Here is a 21484-nt window from a genome sequence, read left to right as displayed (position 1 = left end):
CCCAGCAGGAGACACATCCCACTGCTGCCAGCTACCAGGAACCAGCTCAGCACTAATGTGGGAAAAGCGGATCCAAACACGAAGCCTCACACTCCAAACACCATCTGCCTCCCATTACCGTGCTGCCAGCAACACTGGCAGCTGAGCACCAGCCACCACACAGGACAAGCCATCCCACACAGCTCTGAGCAACAATTTTAGCAGTGTTCCCAGTTTAGCAAGGCAGCCACCACAGCTCGGCACCCCGCGGTGCTTTCAAAGACTGAAAAGCCCTTGTGTGCATCTCCAGCACACGTGGGCCACCTCCACCTGCAGAGCCCTCTCTGCATGCCAACCAGCAGCAGCAGGTAGCCCTGCCCCACACCAGGTTCGGGGCTCGCAGGTGATCGTGGCTCGTGGGCAGATTTGCCAACTGTAATAGGCCAGCAAGCACCACATGAGGAAGTTCCCAAACTTAAAACCCGCTGCTTCCTTCACACACATTTGCAAATAAATAGCAAGAGGCACAAAACCAGGCTGCAGCAGCCATGGGCATGCACAGCCTCCAGCTGAGGCCAATCTGCAGTATAAAATGCCACAGCAAAAATAATGCTTCATAAAAAATTGCTGGTTTCTGTCTGGAGTTGCACCTATAAGTGATCTGCCCCCAGTGTCCCAGCACGGCCATGAGGCACCGTCCAGCACCATTGCCCTGTGCTGTTTCCAAACCGTCCCCTGCAAAGCACATCACCCTTCTTCGCAGGATGCTGAAGTCCTACCTTTCCAGGTATTTTTCAGAAAAGTCCACCATCGCGTGGTACATTGGGGAGCGCCAGCAGGCGAGTGTGGCCGGCAGAGCGTGCCGGTGCCGGGAGGGGAGGCGAGTGCCAAAGCCCAGCCACTTGCACCATAAATACTCCCCGCAGACAGCTGGCAACCAGGCTGCGCAGCCAATAGCCGGCCAGTGCGATGCCAAGAGGCTCCCCAGCGCATCCGCTGCTGTCTCAAGGTGAGGAGAAAACCTTCTCTGCAACCGCCCCTGACCCCACTAAGCTGGGGGTGGCTGAGCCTCCCCCCGCCAGCCCGATTCCCCCGGCTCAGCACTGCAGCAGGGGCATGTGGATGAGGGGATGTCCCCGCTGCAGACCGCGAGGGATTCATTTTAATTTCAAGTGGGGGGGGGCGGAGGGTGGAAATAATAAAAAGAGCTAAAAATAGCCAGCTGCAGCTAGGAAGCACGCAGGACAACAGTGCCGCTCTCTGGCAAGCAGCACATGCGGCGAAGCCATCGAGCCTGTGCACACAGCTGGTGCCCTCGGCCCCCTCACACCCCCTGAGCTGCTCAAACCACGTGCAGCTTCTCCACCTGCCCCGAGCCACATGGATCAGGGAAGGACCAGCCCCGAGCATCCCTGCAGCCCTGACACCCGGCCAGATCCCATGTTGCAAAACCAAAGGCAGTTCGTTCCAAAACATCTTTGCTGGTCACTGGCAGTGCACCAGCCCCCACCCAGCTGCAGCTGTGCTCATGGGAAGCAAAGGCCACAGATGCCTTGTCCTTGCCTAGACCCACTTTTTGGCACCCCCAAAGCCTTACCAGAAGAGGCAGAGGGGCTGAGAGTGTCCCTCAGCGGTCCCTGTGCCTGGTGCTCCAGTCACACTGCCCACACGCTGTGATGTACTGCAAAGGCTGGAGCCCATCCCGCCGTGGGAAAACTCCCTATTCCTCCTCCCAGCATGGGGCCAGTGGGAAGGAGGCCCCCAGCTCATGTTTCACCCCTTGCATGTCCTCTCCCTGAACATGCGGCCACTGGAGCAGAGCTCTGCCAGCACCAGAGAAGATCTTTTCCCCACACCACCAGCAAGGGCTGGCTCCTTCGCCCCATCTGCCAAAGCAAGGCGAACAGAGGCTGCTCCCAGCCAGCTGTGCAATGCCCCCAGTGCACTTGCCACCCTCCTCCCCAAAAATCACAACTCCCTGTCTGAATGTGCCCTTCATTCATGCAAGTCTTTGCTGCTTTCTTCCCAGAAAAGCCTGGGGAAACAAGACAGGGAGACTCTAAGGTCTGCCTGGACTAGTGGGGCTGAGCTGAGGTGTTTGACCACGGCAAACAGCCCTGGCACACTCTGATGCCACCACAGTGTGACACTTACAGGTTCCTGCTCCGTTTCTTGCGAGAGGTCTCTTCCCCTTCATCACAGCTGCATTCGGGGTCAGCTCCACTCAGCTGGGGGGAACAGAAAAACAGCATCTGCATCACCATGCCAGTGCATGCCCACAGTGGCACTCTAACTGTCACCAACAAGCCCTGCCAGCATCACCCATGGTCCCCGCACCCACACAGCACAGACCCACAGCATCCACAGGGCCATCTCCCCACAGCCACAGCTGGCCACCCCAGTGCAATGGGACAAGCTTCTCCCTGCTCCAGCACAGGAACCTGCCTCCCCCTGCCCATCCTATGCCACCTCCAGTCCATGGTGTCCCCAGAACATCTGAGGAGATGCCATGGTTGGTGGCCCAGGTACCTCTCCAGGTTCAAGTAGCTGACAGTGGTACCTCCTGTGGGGAGGATACCCGCATCCCCTTTCCTGATGCTCCTATTCCTGCTGTCTGGAGTGGCCACAGGGACCCCTCCCCAGCCCACAGAGTACCTTGTGCCTGCAGAACCAGGCTGGGCACTCAAAATCAATCAGGGGTTGCCCAGCAGTCCCCAGGCAGGAAAAATCAGAGCAATTCAGCCATAATTGAATCATATCATGGTAGTCCCCAGAGAGCTCCACTCCCTGACCATTACCCTGGGGCAATCTGAGCAAACCAGAGGGACCTCGGACGCACCGTGAGCTTGGGGCAGCACCATGCAGCCTCTGAGCCATGAAGCCTGGGGCCAGGCATGGGGACCCCTGGGACTACCATAGGTCAGGGGCTTTAGTAATTCATCCATTACTGCATGAGACTGGAATATGCTTGCAGCCGGCCCTGCATCCAGCTCGACCCCACACTCAGCTCAGCCCCGCGCTGCTGGGGGCTGCAGGGTGCTTTCCAGGATCGCCGCCCTGCGGCTGTGCCGTGGGAACCCGCTGCGCAGCCCCACAGCCCCGGACTCGAGGCTTTTGACACTTCCTTCCATTCTGCACCCGGGTTTCCGGAGTTTATCAGCCCCAAACAATGCAGCCCTTGCAAAGCACCTTCCCCAACCAGATAGGGCCCCGGCAGGCGGGCTGGCCAGGGCGACACGCAGCCGGAGCACGTTTCCTGCCATTGTCCGGAGAGGCTCCACTGCGCTCGGGGACAAAAGGCAGCAGCAGAGCTCGCCCGAGGAGTCCCAGCGCTCCCAGCCACAATACGCTCTTAAAACAACCACCTCCCAGCCCCAACTGCAGGAAGGAGGGGAAATGGTGGGCATTAAAAGGACCAACAAAATGAGCCCCTCTGAAACATTCCCTGAGGGAAAAAAAAACAACACCTTGATGGATGCTGTGGCCCTACCACAGAGGCCACCGTCTGCAGGTATGGCTGGTGCTTGGCAGCTTGGTGCTGTCACTGGAGAGGATCCATGGGGTAATTGTACATCAGTGTCCTGCTCCAGAAACCTCAGAGGGTTTCCTCGAACTAATCAAAAGGCACAACCCAACAAAAGTCCCTCCGAAGTGTGGTTAAGGGGATGGCAGTAGCCCGAAACTCCATGCACAAGGTGGCCCAGCTCCCCTGCCTGCTACAGCCCCCAGGCAGCCTCAGTCCCTGGGCAGGCAGCTGGAGAGGCAGGGCAATGGGAGCAGGTGGAGGGGGCCAGGAGGGCATATAGGCAGGGGATGGCGGCACCAGACAGACAGAGCTGCTGTAGGACTGGAAGCAGGAGCACCAGGAGGTCCAACAGCCACACTGCCCTCACTGCCAGCATGGGCTGCCCTAGTCCCTACTCAAAAAAACTCCAGTCTCATCTGCACCAGAGCAGTTTAATCCAGGAGGAGCTCGGAAAAACATCCACCCAGATCAGCCCAGAAAGCACAGCTGGAGGCTCTCCAGGGCAGGAGGGGGATACATTCCCCAGGTCTTCCCCTGGCAGCGGCACACAGCCCACTCAGTCTCAGCCAGTGCTGCAGCAGCCTCTGGGTGCAGAGCTGTGCGCTCCCAGGCTGCACGCACAGCGGCACTGTGAAACCTCTTTCCAGGAGACTCGTCACTGACAGCCCTAATGGGACACTCTCAGCAGGAACTGACACTGCCACCAGCTCCCTTGCATCTGCACAGGGCAGCACAGGTGTCCCTGCCACAAAGGTGTCCTTTCTCAACAGGATCTGGGAGGGGGTCTGAACCCCCCCATCCCACAATCGCTGGCATCAGCCTCCAAGAGAGCTTAGGCTCCCCTTTTGCAGAGCAGCCCCATCTAACTGGCCTGTCGGACTTGTAAAGGCTCTCACTGGCTGGCCCGGGACTCTGAGACCAAAGAGCACTCCCAGAAACAGCATCAGAGATGGCTTTTCAAGCAGCAGGAGCCTGGCAGGAGGAGGGTTAACCCCATCACGAGTTTAACATGCTTGGTGGCATGCAGGGCTCTGCAGCAGCCTCTCCTGTCAAGGAGCCAGCCACATGCAATGTGATCCTGCGCTCTGCAGGGTGGCCCTGAGGAGCATGGCATGGTCCTGAGCCATGCAACACAACCCTGAGCAGTACAACATGGTCCTGAGCCAAGCAATACAGCCCCAGGTAGAGCAGTACCCACAGCCCCTGCCAGAGCTTGGCTGAGCAGAGAAGGGTGCTGGGCCAGCGCCGCAGGAAGGCAGGTAGCCCCTCTCAGCACCCAGCCAGGCTTCATCTGGGGAGAATGTGGCAAGCAGCACTTCTCACGCACAATCTCTGCAATAGCACATTATTCCCTGCAAAAGTACACCAGGGCAAGCTCTGCTCCGAGAGGGGCATGGGGAGCACCCCAGACTGCCAGGCTTGTGAGCACAGGCCATCCCTGTGCAAAGCTCCTGTGGCACAGCCCTCCACTGCTCCTCCTTTCTGCACATCAGGGTCAGGAATCACTGCTGATCATGTCAACCTTTTTTTGAGATGGGCCCTCCACACCGGTCAAAGCCCTGCAAGAGGCTAGCCAGGGCAGAAAGCCACACTGTTCCTTGCATACTTGAGCACACTGAGGACTCTCACTGGAGGCTCTCTGGAGCCTGGTTTTCTCCTGTCCCTGCTGTTATGAGCAGCTCTTTGCAAGTGGGTGCACCTCTACCTCCACTGGTCGCAGCAGACACTGAGACAGCCACTCTCCAGGACATGAGACCCTGCAGGATCACACTGGGGAGAGATGCCACCCACAGCACCAGCACACTGGCTCTGGGTGACAATCCCCTGGGTGCTAAACCTCTCCCAGAGCTGACTGCCAGTGGCAGGGACCTTCCTAGACCTTCAGATGTCAGCTTTGTCATGGCCATGGAGAGAGGGGCCACATGGCAGGACACCTCCACCCCTGGAGCTCCCCCACCACCACTGCCCCGCGGAGCCAGCGCCGGCTCACGTACCTTCCTGTGGCCCGAAAACAGCAGGGTGAGCTGGTGGATGGAGCCGCCATTTTTGGCAAGCTCTTTCTTGAGGGTCCTGGGGGAGGGCAGGGCCCAGTGTCCCTTGGTGCCCTGGCTGTCCGAGCAGTTGAGGGTGGTGTCAGAGGTGAAGCAGTGGCTCTTGGCCTCCTGCAGCAGGCTGCCCTCGCTGTGGGTCCGGCGCCGCAGGGAGCTCTGCACGCTCAGCGTGTAGACAGGCTGACAGCCTGAGGTCTCAATCATGCTGCTGCGCTTCGCCTCATTCCTCTCCAAGTATTGCTCATCGCTGTCCTCCTCCTCCTCCTCCTCCTCTTCCTCATCTTCCTCTTCCTCCTCCTCCTCCTCCTCATCCTCGCCATCCGTGGTGCCAGCTGCCACACCTGCCGCGCTCTGGCTGAAAGTGCTGTCGAGCCGCAGCTCGGGGATGACAAAGGCTGGCAGGGAGCTGGGCTGCTCCTCTCTCTTCTCAGGGGCCACCGGCTGCTTTTCTGACAGGAGAGGACCCTGGGTGGCTCCCAGAGCCTCCCAGGGCTCAGCCAGAGCTGGTGCCTCTGTGGCTGGAGGAGCATCATCCACTGCTGCCTTCTTGTCCTCTGAGTGCATCTGCCCCAGCTTCTCAGCGTCCGTCTCCAGCATCTGCCCAAAAGAGAAGATAAAGAAGTATGATGGCAGAAGCACTCCAAATCTCTCACTGGTCACCTTCCTGGGGAGTCTTTCTGCTCCAAACACCCCAACCACAAGGCTGACACCAATTGGTACAGCCCTAATGGTGCTCTGGTGGGGTGGGACAGCATCGTCCCCCACGTCCCCAGGTGTTGGCAGGTTGCCCACCACTCCCACAGCACCCAGTCCTGGTCCTGATCCCTGGAGCACCGGGTTCCTCCACCAGCAGCAAGCTGCTGGCTACAGGGCAGGGGCTGGTCGGGGCCACCCAGTTTCCCCCCCTCCCCCAGTACCTGGCAGGTTTGGAGGAAACCGGGGGGCCGGTGGCGGGTGGCTCAGCCCGGCAGCGCAGTGGGTGCAGCCAGGCTGGGTTCCAGCCACAGAGGCAGAGCCGGTAACATCATCCTTACCCCGACGGCTCCACTGCCCTCCAGGGAGCTGGGGGCAGCTCAGCCCTGCAGAGATCTTCCCCGACTGTGACAGAGAAAACCAGCAGCTCTCATCCAGCAGCTCCGGCCCCTCCTGCACCACATTATTAAATGCAGAAGGGAAGCGCTGGGCTCTGCTCATCTGCAGATTGCCCAAGCTCGGCCCAGCCGCAGCCACGACTGGCTCAGGCTCCTTGACCGGGTGCCCTGCACAGATGTGGCCCTGCAAAACCACAACCACTCCTACCAGCCCCTTTCAGTTTTCTAAGCCTTCAGGGCTGTTTTGTGCCACCTTTTCTCTGCAGCTGGGAAAGGCCTGAGCAAGCTCTGCCCTTTCAAAGGGAAAAGCCAGGAGCAGCCCAAGGGAAAAAACCTCCCAAGTTTTTTTCATGAGCAGAGGGAGCCTGTGATGAGCCCCCCTCTGCCAGAGCTGGGTACTTTTTCTGTGTGATTTTCCCTTTGCACACGGCCAGTCTAAGGCAAAGGGGCAAAACCAGCCCAGCAGGGGAGAAAGACCAAAGCAGAGAAAAATCCTCCCTCAGGAAGCAGCTCCCACCTATGCAGACCCTGTAGGCCTGGGGCAGGGGTTATGACACAGGATCAGTCCCAGGTAACAAGTCATGCAGAAAAAATGTCTCTGTATACCCATTTAAGATCCAAGCATTTTCATGAGCCCAGTGCCAACCAGAAAGCTGAATTTAACAAAGCTACCAACCCTGTCTAAGTTAGGTTGGCTTCAGCAGCAGCCCCAGGAATCAGCCCATCCAGCCTCACATCCCATTGGGAAGAGGCACTCATGGGTGTGGACAGAGGGTCTATCCCCGCAGTGGTCCCAGCTCGTGGCAGCAGACCCCCGCAAGCCATCCCCTGGGGCAGCCAACCTGCTGTGAAACACCTCACCCTGCAGAGCCAGCACACGCGGATCATGACCCGCCACTGCATATCACTGGGGAGCTGTATGCAGGTGTTCGGCTGCAAAAGCTGCTGTCATCCCCAGGAAATACCCTGGAGGTGTTTAAGCCCCAGCTTAAACATCCTCTGCACAAAGGGGATGGCACAGAGACCGCAGAGCACCGGGCAGAATCTGTGGGCACATGTCTGAGCTAACGGGTCCAAAAAGTGGGCCAGGTCTCCAAAAGGATGCTTGAGTTGAGTGCCGCGGCCAGCTCCCTCCTGGGCAGCATGCATTGGAGCTCACCCATGTCTGCCTGTGCCTTGTTTTTTTTTTTTATCATGCCAAAAGGGTCTCCTTTACACCCATGAGCATGGAGAGGATTTGTGCTGTCCCCTTCCAGCCTGACTTGCCTCAGGCAGCAATTTAGCATCACCTGAACTGCCCCAATGAGTCCGAAGACTAAAGTGACCATTGTGTTCTCAATCCAATCTGCAGCATCTGCCCTGTCCCCAAAACTGCAGGATTTGGTGGGAGGCACAAAGCAAATGCTCAGTTTACTCTGTCCTTGGGGCTGTTTCACTCCCACCCTGGTAATTTCTTGTAAAAAGGGAATGTTTCCAGATTTGCCATGCAACGATGCTATTTGCACCAGCGTGTGTTTTAATGATGCTGTTTATGTCTTATTTGTATTGCAATCACTGTCATCATTATTTCATTAAATAATTAGAGGAAAAACCCACGCAGCCCTCAATTAACTCCCCACAAAGCCCTCCCCCTCCCCAGCAGCTCCCTATCTGTCCAGTCCTTCTGCTTAGTATTGCTGGTTGCCCATATCAGATAAGGCTCTAGAAGGAAATGAACAGGCTCCTTTAAAATGAGAGACATTTGAGGATTAAATTAAATCCCTGCCCTAATTCAATCAGAGACTCTGCTGCTCTTCAGTGGCACAGAGGATATGAGCAGGAGCCTCACCACCAAGCGAGGTTTCCATCTCTGGTTAAAAGCATCACCAGGGCTGTGAAATCCTGTCCTCACAGAAAGGGCCATGGCTGTGCTCTGCTAAACATCACCTGATGGTGGGGGAGGAAAGACAGGGAAGGAAAGCAGCAGTGATGCCATCGCAGCCAGCCAACAAGCCTGATCTTGGCTGGAGGCACCAGGGACTTCATCAGGGAGCCCAGGGCCACTTGCTGCGCAAAGCTGAGTTGGGCCAGCAAGGACGGGGATGTGACTAGGTTTCCTTCTCACCATCATTGTGGCCAAGGGGCTGCTGGAGGAGGCAGCAAATGGAGGCAGTGCTGATGCTGTCTGAGCAGGGAGCTGCTGTCCTTCCACCTCAAGGGCTCATCCAAAACATCCCATGGTCCCGCTGCAGCATGGGTCCCTCTCCCTTGGCCAGCAGCAGTAGCTCAGGAGCCAGCAGCTGGTATCTGGATCTCTGCATCCTCAGCATCTTAGTCTCACTGCTCTCAACACCTGGGGCTCCTTGCTCTCAACATCTGGGTATCCCAATCCTCAGTATGAGGGTTTCCCTGTTCTCAGCATCTGCATCTTCCCATCCTCAACATCTGGGTTTCCCTGTCTTGAGCCAGAAAGGCCTCAGGGCTTTGTTACACCCTCCCTGGAGGACCTCACACTTCACTGTTTTCAGTTTCTATCTCAGACTGAGTGGCCAAGGCACCATGTCCCAAGAATGGGAAGAGAAAGTACAAGAAAGCAATGCCTCCGAGCCTCAAGATGACTATCAAGGGTAATTTTAGGGAAGGAAGATGATAGGTCTGAGGTCAGAGCAACAGCAACAGAGCCCCTAATATTGATTTCACCATTGAACAAGCCTCAACATATGCCAAAAAGGCCAAACATTGCCCTGCCTGCTCCAGCATCCTCAATCTCTGCACCTGTAACCCACTGCCTGGACTCCCTCTGCCTTTGGGCATTACCCACTGACTCACAAGTTTTCTTGAAACCAAGACAGTGGCATAGTACTGCAAACCCTCTGCTCTTCAGTTGCTCTTCAGTTGCTGCTAGCAACTAGAGCTGCTGTAGTTTGCTAGCAGAGCAAATTTCAGCTAACAGATGTAGATTTGTCAGTGCAGCCTCAACTTCTCCAGTATTTCTTTAAATAATGTGCCCTTTCTGGTGGCCCACAACCAGGACTTCCAGCTGGGAAAACACCAGCCACAAAGATAGCACAGCTGTGAGCTGACGCCTGCACTGGCCTTCCCCTGGTGCTGCCAGCTCTCATGCTGCCAGAAGCACCATGATATGTGGCATTCCCTTAAATCCCCAGCTCTGGGAGGTCAGGGATTTTTCTGAAGCTTCTTATTTCAAAACCTCTGCTCCTTACAGTCATGGAGCCACTGTGGCTCAAGTAAGGCCTGGACACAAGGAAATTGAATTCAGCCTTTCCTGGCTCCTAATGTGGATGCTCGGGTTTTGTGATGCACGTCTTTCTCTTGCAGTGATGCTGAGGAAGAGGAGGCTAAACACCCCTGGGAGAACTGCCCTCACCCAGATCCTCAGCCAAGATCAGAGATTGGGTAAAGCAGGAAAATCCCTGCACGTAACAGACTGTTGGACATCAAGATGAACAGGAGAGTGAAGGATATGCTGCTCAACTGTGCTCTCAGCCCAGGAGGAGTTAATGGACCTCCCAAGATACTGCTGGAAGAGCTGCTCTCATGGGCTGTCCCCTGACCATGGCAGCCCCATCCTCCACGTGTCCCATGGAGGAACCTCTCTGGGTCCTGCTGCTCTTAAATCAACCTTTGCTCAAAGGTGCCTCACCTGTCCCCAAAAGGATTTAACTCCAGGGGAATGAGACCAAGTCCCTCTCCAGGGGGATTTCAGGGAGGATGCAGCCAGGTTCACTACTGGCAGTGCATTCCCTATGAGGAGGTAACATCCCTCCATAGGGCAGATAGGACGAGAGGAAAACAGCACCTACATCACCCAGGGAAATATCAACATTTCCAAAGTAGGGTTTTTTTTTTTTAAAGTGGAATAAAAAAATTACGATTTTAGTTCTTAGCATGGGACAAACTGTGTCCAGATCCATCAGATCAGAAACTTCTAATTGGCCCTGTGAAATGCTACCAAAACTGTTGATGATGAGCACCCTGAGACTTAAAAAGTGACCACTAAGAACCAAGTACACAGCATGGGGCTGAGAGGAAGAAAATTAAGCCAGAAACACAAAGCAGAACTACCAGAACTTGAGAACATTTTCATGGGAGTCATCTTGAAAGTGCTCACAAGGAGCATACCCCCAGCCGCTCCGCTCCTTGCCCTCCTTGAGCCACAGCAGCTTTGCAAGGCTGGATGGAGCTCAGGGCTTATTGCACAGCAGGGTTTTCTACCCATTCCCTGCTTCATTATTGAATCAATGAATAATTGATACAGAGCAATTAGTGTAACAGCAAAAGCAAGTTCAGATGTATAAACCCAAACAGCAGGATCCAACAGGGCACTTGGGCAGGGCGGCCTCTGATGAGACACCTGTGGGGGTGTGAATGTTCACACCACACAAAAACCCTGGGCTTGAAATGTCTCAGAGCCCTGGAAGCTGAAGTCCTCCTCTGTGGAAAGAAACAATCCCCTGTCAGCAGCCTGCACTAATCCCATTACCCTGGTACTGTCATCCCCAACTGGGGCATGGCCCAGCCCCGCTGTGGCAGTGGCCACACTCTGCGCCTCTCCCCAGAGCCTCCCTGCTCCCGGCAGCACGGCGGCAAACAGGAGCCAGCACTTGGGGGCAACAGCCTTGCCCATAAAAGAGGGCACACAGGAAGGAGCCCGGTCTGCAGGCGCAGCTTGCGCCCCACGTTTCGGTGTGACCACCTGCTGAAGGTGTCAGGAAACAACCTGAGGTAAAGCCTCCCCATGCCACGTACTTCAGCCGACCAGCTGGAGTTAACAGCCTCGCCACCGCCACAACGCCGAGCTGCCGGCCCCAAACCGCAGCTGTGCCAGCAGTCCCAGCACCTGACCCCTGCCTGTCCCCTGGCCAGTGCCCTCCATCCCACAGAGGCTGCGAGCGTGCCCACCGCCCTGATTTCAGTGGTAAGGGCTGAAATTGCTGGTTGGTCCCCAGTGCCAGTAAATGGGGGTATCCAAAGGGCTGTATAAGTCCTGGAGCAGAAAGCTCACACTGCCAGCACACTGCAAGGCTGCTCCCACAGTGAGAGCCAGCCGATGCAGATGGCACAGTCAGACACAGCCCATATTTGCAAGAGAACCCCTCAAAAAGCCCCCGTTGCTACAAAGACCCCTTTGATCCCCCAGGTGCTGCTCGTTACCAACCATTCACGCCCAGCCTGGTGGCAAATGGAGCCAGTCAGGAGCAACAGGTTCCCCAGGAGACGACAGGGACCAGCCTAGCACAGGGGTGCAGGGGACCAGCATGGGGAACAGAGTAGATGCCTTTGATCTAAAAGCACATCAGCACTCCCAACAGCACTGTGCTGCTTCCTCAACCTGCGGCCGGACCCTGCCCAGTGAAGGGTACAGCCCCCAGGTTGCAATCTTTAAAAGCAAAACCTACCAAATCTGGGCTCTCAGTTGCATCCCAGCAGAACGGGCCGAGCGAGCGGCATCTCCCTCCGGCAGCCCCAGCCCCACCATGTGCCCGCAGCCGCGGCTCGGCAGATGCTAGCGCAGTGCTTGGCTCTGCCTCTGCGGTTATTAATGTTCGTGTCAAGCGGCAGCTGAAGCCGCCCTAGCCTCTCCCAGACACTGCTCCCTCATGCCCCTTGTGCTATTTACAGCTCTGCTAGCAATCCCTGGAGGAACTATTACCTGCTGATAAAAGCGGATGGATGCTCTGCCTTGAGGAAGAGCTATGTATCACCCTGAATTTGTTTTTGCAGCTCCCCTTCTCCTGCCCAGTCCTGCCCCCGAGCGACACCAAGCCACAGACCGATTTCGGTGCTTCCTGCTAAATGAAACCCTGCTGCAAGTTCCCAGTTGGGTTTTTTCCCAGACTACTTTCTATGGAGAAGGGAGAGCTCTGAAGTGGGAGATGCTCTGCACCGTGGTGACTTTGTCCTCTGCACTGCATTCCTCTACAAGCGGCTCTACCCAAAGAGGCAGGGAGAGGAGGGTGTGCAGCCTCCATCTGCCCCTTCTCTTCCCCTCCAAGGGCCAGTGCCCTCTTGCGACACACCGGGTTGGGAACCAGACTGCCTTGGCTGGACATTTCTCCTCCAGGTATTACATTTTATTGTCTGAGACAGACAAGTTGCCCTGATGGCTACAGAGGGAGAGCACAGGGGCTGGGGTTCTGTGTGTGTGTGTGTGCACAGGCACTGTCACATCTATTTGCTGGTGGTTATCTGCACCATTTGCTGGTGGGCCCTCACTGCCATGGTGACAAGCTGTGCTCAGCTGTCCCCCAGCATGGACTTCAGGCACACATATGTCCCCCTACTCTCACGCAGCTTCAGGCTCATGGATACACCTGAGATGGAGCAGGGGAAATGTGCTGCGTCCGCTTCCCTTGCAGGTAGCCACAGCTTTGCCGTGGTACAGGAAATGTAAAAGCTCCCTCACCCGCTCTCACTGGCCATGGAGCTGAGAGAACCCTGACACCAACCAGACCTACACACACCCACCGCATTCTGTCCATCGTTTTGGTGATTCAGCTCCAGTTTTGCCAAGCTGGGCACTAGCTACTGCCTGCAGCCTCATCGGCCCAGGTAACCTGCCTCTGCAGGGTGAGCATGGCGGGACCTAGTGCTGGAGGCTAGTGAAATGACCTCTGGGTCATAACTATCCCTGGCAATAAAAAAGCAGAGGGATGGGGAAGAAGCAGGTCCTGCCATTGGCATTCAGCCCACAACCCTCAGCATCTTTTCCCTGCCAGGGGAGACATGGTGCTGATCAGCAGTAGAACCTCTCTGCAGTGTTCTGTGCAGGGGCAGAGTGTCGTCCCCTGTGCTGGATGAGGGAAGTGACAGCAGGAGCCTGAGTTGATGCATTTGGCCACTGCAGAGTGAAGGACTCATCCCAACATCACTTACAACAGAACCACGAGGTCGGCACTGGAAGCTGTTGCTGCCAGCACAGATCACAGTGAGGAAACAACAACCGAAAGAAGAGGACCTGGCAGAGCAGCTCTGCCTGTGACTGGCACCAACAGCGCCATGAGCCACACACAGAACGGAGGAATCCCATATAGTCCAAAACCAACACTGGTGGCTCCAAGGCCAAACGCAACCCTTCTGCAATTGTGCTGTCAAGCCTTGTCCTGCCACTCCACCAGGAAGGTGTTTGTTACAGGGCAGGACACCGAGCCCCATGGAGGGCCAAGGGACCCCACGAGGCCCGGGCTGCCGGTGCCTCTCCTGCCAACACTCTCGCTCTTACCAGCCCTTCTGGGGATTCGTGAGAAACACACCTTCAAGGGTCTTCATGGGCAAAAATGTCTCTGGCCGTGATGAAAGTGCCGGCGGCTGCTCACACCCCGCTACACCACTGCACCTTCCTGCTCAGGGGGGATGTGGGAAGGATCATTGGTGACACTGGACATGGCCGGGAGAACATTGCACAGTGCCAGAGAAACAGGAGCCAGTGTTTGCCGGAGGGGAGAGGTCTGCTTTCCTAACAGCTTTGGAGCCCAGCTAAGCAAATGAACAAATAAAGCTGGAGCTGCGGGCTCTCAGCAGGCCCATCTGTTCCATCACCCCTCCTGCTGGCTCCTGGCACACACGTGCCTTGGGAACCCACAAGCCAGCAGCACTGGGGCCAAGCAAGTAGCTGTCCTGGGCTAGCAGCTCCCAGCACCTCTGTGCCACCTGGGCCAGCACCAAGAGCTGGCAGGGCTGGAAACTGAGCTTGATGGAGCCAGGGCTTGGTGCTGGGGGAGATGTTAAAAAGCCCAGTACCCCAACCCAACATTCCATCCAGCCCCACACAAAGGGCCAGGCGAATCCCAGCCTCCCGGGGCTTTGTGCTGTGTCCCTGCACTTATTACTGGCAGACAACTGATGTGCAAGAAGGGAATGACGACATGAAAGATCAGCCCCAGGACCCCTCAACACTCACCCAGGCTCACCTGCACTGCAGGGAATTAACAGTCAGGCTACTGCATAAAGACGGTCTTTAAATTCATAAAAGGACATCTGAGACATGCTTTGAAGCCTCTCAGGGAGCTGTAAAATCACACACACACAGCCTTCAATGCTGTGGTTGCATCTGGGGCTTGTTCCCATGAAAGAGCACTCCAAACCAGCATGAATACGGGTTGATCCGCAGTAGCTCAAACTGCATTTACTTCTTTTATGTTTGTATCCTACTTCACACCTACTGCTACCTCTTCAACTGCTGTCCCAGCTGAATTAAAGTCAATACATTGTCCTTCTCTTGGCTCATCGGGTGCCGAGGGTGAGATCTACATGCCACCATGCATTGAGGTCACCAACGTGGATTCAAGGGTCCCGTTCACTTTGATGGCAGGGCGATCTCTGGCATGGACAGTTTCCTCCAGATATTTAAGTGGACAGAGCTGAACTGGAGTCTGACTCACAGGGGGACAGTGTCTCTGGTCCCTCACCCTCCTGAATTCACAGTGTTACTGAAGCAGCCTTTGGCTGTCCTCGGTTATAAGATTTTTCAGCCCAGGGCAAGAACTGGGCTGTGCTCTCTGGCATGGAACAACACACTTATTTGCTTTACTTTTGTAACCTGGTTCATAAGTACTGCCAGCTGATGCTTTAACCCTTCTTGGGGCACCCTGACAGCATAAGCGAGGTGCTGTGAGGGTGTATGTCCTGGGTCAGGCTGTCCCTCCAGGTGCTGTTGTGATGTGCTTAGCCCTGCCCAGCCTCTCACATTGTCACTGCAGAACATAAGCAGGCTCTGGGGAAGCTTCGTGTTTCCTGCAGCCTTGGCCGTGCCCTGCCTGGTCTGCCTCAGCAGCAGGTGAGCAGGACTATCTGGAGCAGAGCTGGCACAGACAGGGCAGCAGGTTCCTAGCCCAAAATGGAAGGGCTTTGGGCCAAAACCAAAGTGAGAAGGTGCAAATTCCTTCCCTCCTTCCCCATCAAACAGCCAATCGCGCAGCACCCTGTGAACGCTGGATCAGAGAGAGGTTCACCCCACTTGTCCCCAGCCCAAGTGCTTGTCACAGCCACCCCAATGCCAGTGGTCCCTTGTCTGTGCCAGCTCAAGGGTGTACAATGGGAAATGACCCAGTGTAAAGACAAAGGGTGTTGTGAAGGCAGCGAGGTGCTGGGGATCAGGGATTGCAGAGGGACATGGGTGCATAGCGAGGTGGGTGCCTGGGACACACCAGGGTGCTCAGGGTGAGGAAGAGGAGGCAGGACACGGGACAGGAGAGGGGTCACCCACACTCCCCCTTCCCCACGCTGCAGGAGCTGGGGCCAGCACCTGGGGGAGTGCAGCCACTCCTCCGCCTGCGCTCGCCACGGCAGCCCTCGCAGAGCCCCCCCCGCACCACCGCGCAGGCCCTGGTTTCAATCATCCCTCGATTACACGCTGTTTGCTCTTGTTGACAGCACATTTACTTGCACTTGTCAAGCACACTGTAAATAGTGAGAGAAACAGCTCTGCCCTTCCTGACCAGAGGAACAACCAGGAAGGGGCCGGCCAGTCCCTCCTGGCCGCACACCCGCCGGCGGCTCATTCCCAGCACTGGAGCCAGCACTGCCAGGAAGGGCCGGGGCGCAGGATCAGTCCACGCCTGCTCGCACCATCAGCAGCCATGGGAGAGAGATGGGCAGCCAGGCTTTGAAAAGTGCTGAGGATCCACCACCTCCCATGGGAAACAAGGGAAGCGCCCGTCCTGGACTCCCACGGCCCAAAGTCCACAGCACAAAGCGTCCGTAATTATTTAGTTTAGGGATAATCTATATCTTTGAGATAGAGCCAGCCATCATCTCCGAGGTAATCTCAGGTCACGGAGTCAGAAGGAAGAGTAATCAGCCGTTCTGAGTGTGGAAGACACAAAGAAACAAGCAGTGAGAATCAGATGGTTGTAGCAGGTTCGTTATAAGCAGGGTGTTGTGGCACTAATCTTTTCCCTGGCAGCCAAACCAGCTGGAGCAGCTCCAATCCCCAGCATCTCATCCTTGCCCCTGTTCTGCAGTTTGCCATCTCTTCAATCGTGCTAATGCAATTCATCACGGGGCCAGGCTGGAAACAGAACCAGTGCAGCGGTGCAAGGTTAAAAAAAAAAGCACCGTGCTCTGCACAGATAGTCATTATTTGGCCCAAGGAGGCAGCCTCGCTAACTCGATTAATTTATAAAGTTGCTTTCACTATAATCACATTGCCACCGCTGTGGTTCCTCACCAGCCCCAGCCCACCTCCAGGCTCCATGCCTCCCTATTTGGGGACATTTGTCACCAAGTTGGGTCACCCTGGTGATGCGTTTTACAGATCCTTGCTCAGCACAGCCAAGGAGCAGGGAGTAGCCTTCCAGGGCAGACCCAGACCCGTGGATGAGAGTGGGGAAGGCTCTGCAAAGGGAGAAAATGTCCACAGAACAGCTGTGACCTGCTGCAGCTGGCAGAATGAGTTCATCAGTCAGTGAAGTTCAGCCAAGTCTTACAGGGGCAGCAGAGAAGCCACTGGAGCCCCACTTGCACCACGTCTCCTGAACACCAGGGCTAGAGAGCAGGACCACACCAACAGCCACGGTTATTCCCAGGGTTCCTCCTGCACTGGCTCTGCCAGGAAAAGCCCAATGGGAGCATGGCTGGACCATCACAGCTGTGTCCCTCATGGTTTTCTCTTCCTACGTCTCCAGAAGTGTCTTTTACATTCACCGTATGCTTGTGTCTCCCAGAAACTGGCAGCTTTGCTCTAAAACCAGCTGCTCTAAAAGTAGCAGCCGTGCCAACACGGGTCCCATGCAGGGTGCATCCTCCAGGTTTGTCACCATCCTCCCAAGAGATGTTGCTGGAGGCAGTGACAGCTCTGCAGAGCCATGTCCTAGAGCCAGAAGGACCTTCCTGCCCTTAGCACTGCCCTAACTGGGCATGGCTCAGGGGGCCTTGAAAAGCAACAGGTACCATCCTAAAGCCCAAAATTTGTCTGATTTCCCACAGCTCCAAGAAGTCGGCACCATGCAACTTTCCTCCCTCAGTTTGGCCAGTCCAGACCCTCCTCTCCAGCTGTGCCCGTCCTGCTGGGGCTCCTCTGCCCCACTGCAGCTATCTGCTCTGCAAAGGACAGAGGGACACCGTGAACAGCAGCCTTAATGTGCTGAAGGCAGAGACGTTCCCACCTCTCACACTGGCGCAGCAGTTCCTGAGGCTGCTGAGGAGCTGCTCTCTGCTCAGACAGAGTCCCTTTCTCTGGCTCCAGCGCACAGCTGGCACATGGCACATCTCTGCCTGGCACTGAGGCTGCGCCAGCCCTTCGCTCCCATCGCACAGCAAAGCCCACGTACCCTCAGCTGGGCTCTGGCTGCGGGGAGATGAGCTGCTTCTCGCCGTTGGAGCAGCTTTGAAGGCTTTGCAAATCAGATTCCTGTTTGGAGCAGAAATCAGCCATGCTGAGGCTGGTATTTCCAGCTTAATTTGTCTGTTCACAGAGCAGATACACTGCTCTGTTTCCTTAAATAGACCTAGTATCAAATGACTTGTAAGCAACAAGCAAAGCTAATGGACCACTTCTCCCTTGCAAAAAGTGACTGATTTTCCCAGCTCTTGCCTTCCACTGCACCAGCATCCCCAAAGATTATCTGCCTTGACAAATCAGTGGCAGTGCAGCCTGGTCACAGCAGCCCCAGCTGCAGCTCACCCATGTCAGGCTTCTGTCTGCAGCCTGACCTTGTGTGCAGTCACCCACCCTGCTCCAAGCTTGCATACCCACCAAGCATCCTTGCCTGTCCACTCAGGAGCTGCAGCCTCACACAGGGCTGCTCTTTCCTCCCCACACTGCTCCTTCCTGCATTTCAGGATCAGGTCTGCTTTAAAATTGCATCCTGGGCACTTTATACCTTGGTGGGTTGGGAAATGGTGCTACAAACTCAATTAAGTGCCTGGTGGTTGCTCTCATGTTCCTTTTCTCCCTCCTGGCCCCATGTCTCACCACTGGGATTTCCATCAGCTTTGGCAAGCTGAGACAAAACCTCCTTGTCACAACCAGCTCTCCACTGCACTCAAGGAGCACCCTCTTGACTACTGAGGCACAAAAAAAGCCTTAGAAAGGTTTGTGTTGCCTTCTAGAGAATTTTGGCACCTGTTCATTAGCCAGGATCCCTCCATAATGTGGGGACCAGACACTCTCCAGGGCTTTGCTGTGAGCCACAGGGCTTGTAAGTCTAGCAGAGTGCTAAATCCCACACCCTGCCATGAACACAGATCTGGCGTGGGGAGAGCAAACAGCAATATCACCCAAAAACCAAAATGGTCCCAGAGCATGTGTCGTGGCGGAGAGTCGCCAAGATCCCCCCAGTTTAGGATCTATTTGAGATGCTCAGATCTGAACATGTCCCTGCATAGCTTCATCCTGGAGGATCCCCCAGCCCATGGCGGGATCACATCCAGCCAAGAGCAGAGCCATGCCAATCCCCCAGTGCTGAGCCACCTGGAACCCCCCGCCCGGGGAAGTGTGTCATGGCAGCAAGATGCATCACAGGAAAATAAGAGACATGGCAGGGTCTTGTCACCTCGTTGAATTAGGTGCCCTAGGCTATTTGCATTTCTAGAGGTTTGGTTGGTAAGGAGGTTCTCAGGCTTTGTATGTTGTTACTATTTTAGTATGTCTGGAACATGCAAGAAAAGGAATCTGGAGCCTCTGTCTCCTGCGGAGATGTTTGTGCTGACCCAGTTTGGGATGCTGCAGAGCCAAAGCCTCCAGACCTGTGCAACAACAGTCACCTGCTCCTGCTTTTGCCTGCAGGTACAGTGAGAGTGAGTCACCTGCCTTCAACCCAGACCAAGGCTGCATCCACCTATCGACATGGGGCGGGAACTGTTTCACCACCATGCATCAGCCAAGGGGACGTATCCGGCTGCTTTTACCCCTGAGATCCCCATCTGCCTCACTTAATGCTCTTTAAACACCCAGCACAGGGTGTTTCTCTTCTCCCAGAGCAGAGGGTCACCCACCAACGGTCCGAACCCAATCCCTGGGGGACGAGATTACTCCATCAGAGACTGCCACTGTCCCAGACAACTCCCAGACAACAAGCCCCAGCCCCAAAGCCAGGGAGATGGGAGGTGTTAACTACATCCACACAGGGCAGGCGTGCCCAACAGTGTGCCCTGCTCCACACACACATTTCTCATGCATGTGCAGCTCTTGGGCCAGGCTGAAGCTCTTCAGTGTGGGAAAAGTGCTGGTTCTGTCTTGCTAGGTATGAAAAACAGCAATCATCAAATGACCTTTCTGTGCTTTGAGGCTGTCTGTGGTGTCCAGACCAAAAGCTTGAGCCCATCTGAGTGCACAGAAGGGGCAAGTCTCTGCACTGCTACTCCCATGACCTCAGCCTTTTAATCAAGACCCAGAGATCACGGCCTGAAGCTCTTCTTCTGCTTTCAGTCCTGCCCTAGAGCTGAGCTCTGGGGGAAGGCCGTACGCAGGGTTGCACAGCCTCAGCTGTCCAAATACAGATGCTGGGAGGCGTCAGAAGCAGCCTGCTCACTGAAGTCTGCCTCCACTCAGGTCAGCGGATGCAAACACAGTATCTGCTTCCCTGAGCAGGGCAGGAAGCTGCAGACGCAGCAGTGCATGAGTACAAACTCGATTCTCACCTGGCAAAAAAACAGCCCCAGAGCAGCCTGGCTGGCCGAAGCATCACTGGAGCAAAGCCCCAGCCACAGGCAGAGCCCCGCAATGCTCTGGGTGGGGTTTTCAAGCTCCCGCATGGGTCTCTTACCTTGTTCTCTGTAGGAGCTGATGCCGGATGTTGCTGCTTGGTGATGTTCTCAGCCAGACACCAGCAGATCCTCTTCTTCTGCTCCTGGGAGTAAGCCTCCAAACTTAATAAGCACTCCGACTTCTGACGTAAAGGAAACACAGGCAGAGAGAAGGTCATTAGCTATGTGTCGCAGGGCCTGGCTTTGTTTGCAAACTATTTGCTTCCAACACACTGTATCAGATGAATGTAAGTATAATGGGAGAGCTCACACTAATGTCCTGTGCTCTGGGCACGAGAATGCAAAATAGATGGGAAATCAGCTTCACGGTGGCATCTCCTCAGAGAGAGGGTAGAAAGCTGCTGTGGTGCAGAGCAGCAGACCTCTGCTTTAATAAGCAGGAGCAGAGTGGTAAGGCACGGGCAGAGCACCAGCAATTCTGCACCCTCTGCCACCACAGTGGAATCGTGTCTATTAAGCTAATTTAGAGGGTGGAAATTGCTCCATGCTGTACACAAACAGTAATGAGGCGCCTTAGCATGAACTGATGAAAACAAGCGCCTTTGGGCCGGGTGGGGCTGGGAGGAAAGCAGACCTCAGGAGATGCTCCAGACCAGCCTCGCCTGTTCTGCTCCTTACTTAGAGCACACATCAGGGGTTGTTTTGAGGATGATACTCCAGCTCTGGTCACGTGAGCAACGTGCAGTGAGGAAGGAATTATTAGAAATTATGTGAATTCATCCCAGCTGAGCCCACCTCCCTCATGTTCTAGCCCCTTCCCTGCACACACCCTTTCTGATATGGACCGGATCCTCTTGGACAGTTTTCTTTGGGCCAAATCCCACTCATTTAAGAAACTTTCTGAACCAAGTTCTCTCAGCAAGTGTCTCCCAGCCCTTATATCACTCATATCTTGTGCTAAAAATTATGCATTAGTAACATTTGCTGCCCACTGGAATTTTGCAAGCTTTGCTTTTAAAAGGGTCCAGAAATTTCCATGGCTGGATCATCTCCTTCTGTGGCCAGATATGAAAAAAAAAAAAAAAAGAAGAAAAAAAAAAGCGCAGAACTTCAGTACAGAACTGCAAAGAAAGAGAAAAGAGTCTTCCACTAAAGGGGCATGAAAAAGGTCTTTCATTTCCCCCTAGGAT

At 55.3% G+C, this 21484-nt stretch overlaps 1 protein-coding gene across 5 annotated transcripts in view; it reads right to left on the bottom strand.

The window, feature by feature from the left end:
- RGS3 (regulator of G protein signaling 3) overlaps nt 1-21484 on the bottom strand; it is an 85760-nt gene that overhangs the window by 4683 nt on the left and 59593 nt on the right. For 2 of the 5 annotated variants that reach the window (XM_026860531.1, XM_026860533.1), the window contains 3 exons: nt 20354-20476; nt 5500-6153; nt 2134-2207 (listed from right to left, as the gene is read on the bottom strand). In XM_026860531.1, coding sequence (XP_026716332.1) covers nt 2134-2207; nt 5500-6153; nt 20354-20476 — 851 coding nt within the window. Of the gene's footprint in view, nt 1-758; nt 1088-2133; nt 2208-5499; nt 6154-6590; nt 6698-12046; nt 12171-20353; nt 20477-21484 lie in introns of those variants that run through there. The other 3 variants (XM_026860527.1, XM_026860528.1, XM_026860530.1) reach the window with 3 other exon arrangements.

Source organism: Athene cunicularia, assembly GCF_003259725.1.
Source record: "Athene cunicularia isolate RWA chromosome 17 unlocalized genomic scaffold, athCun1 chr17_part1, whole genome shotgun sequence".
Classification (NCBI taxonomy): Eukaryota; Metazoa; Chordata; class Aves; order Strigiformes; family Strigidae; genus Athene; species Athene cunicularia.
This window is presented reverse-complemented; position numbering and strand designations above follow the sequence as displayed.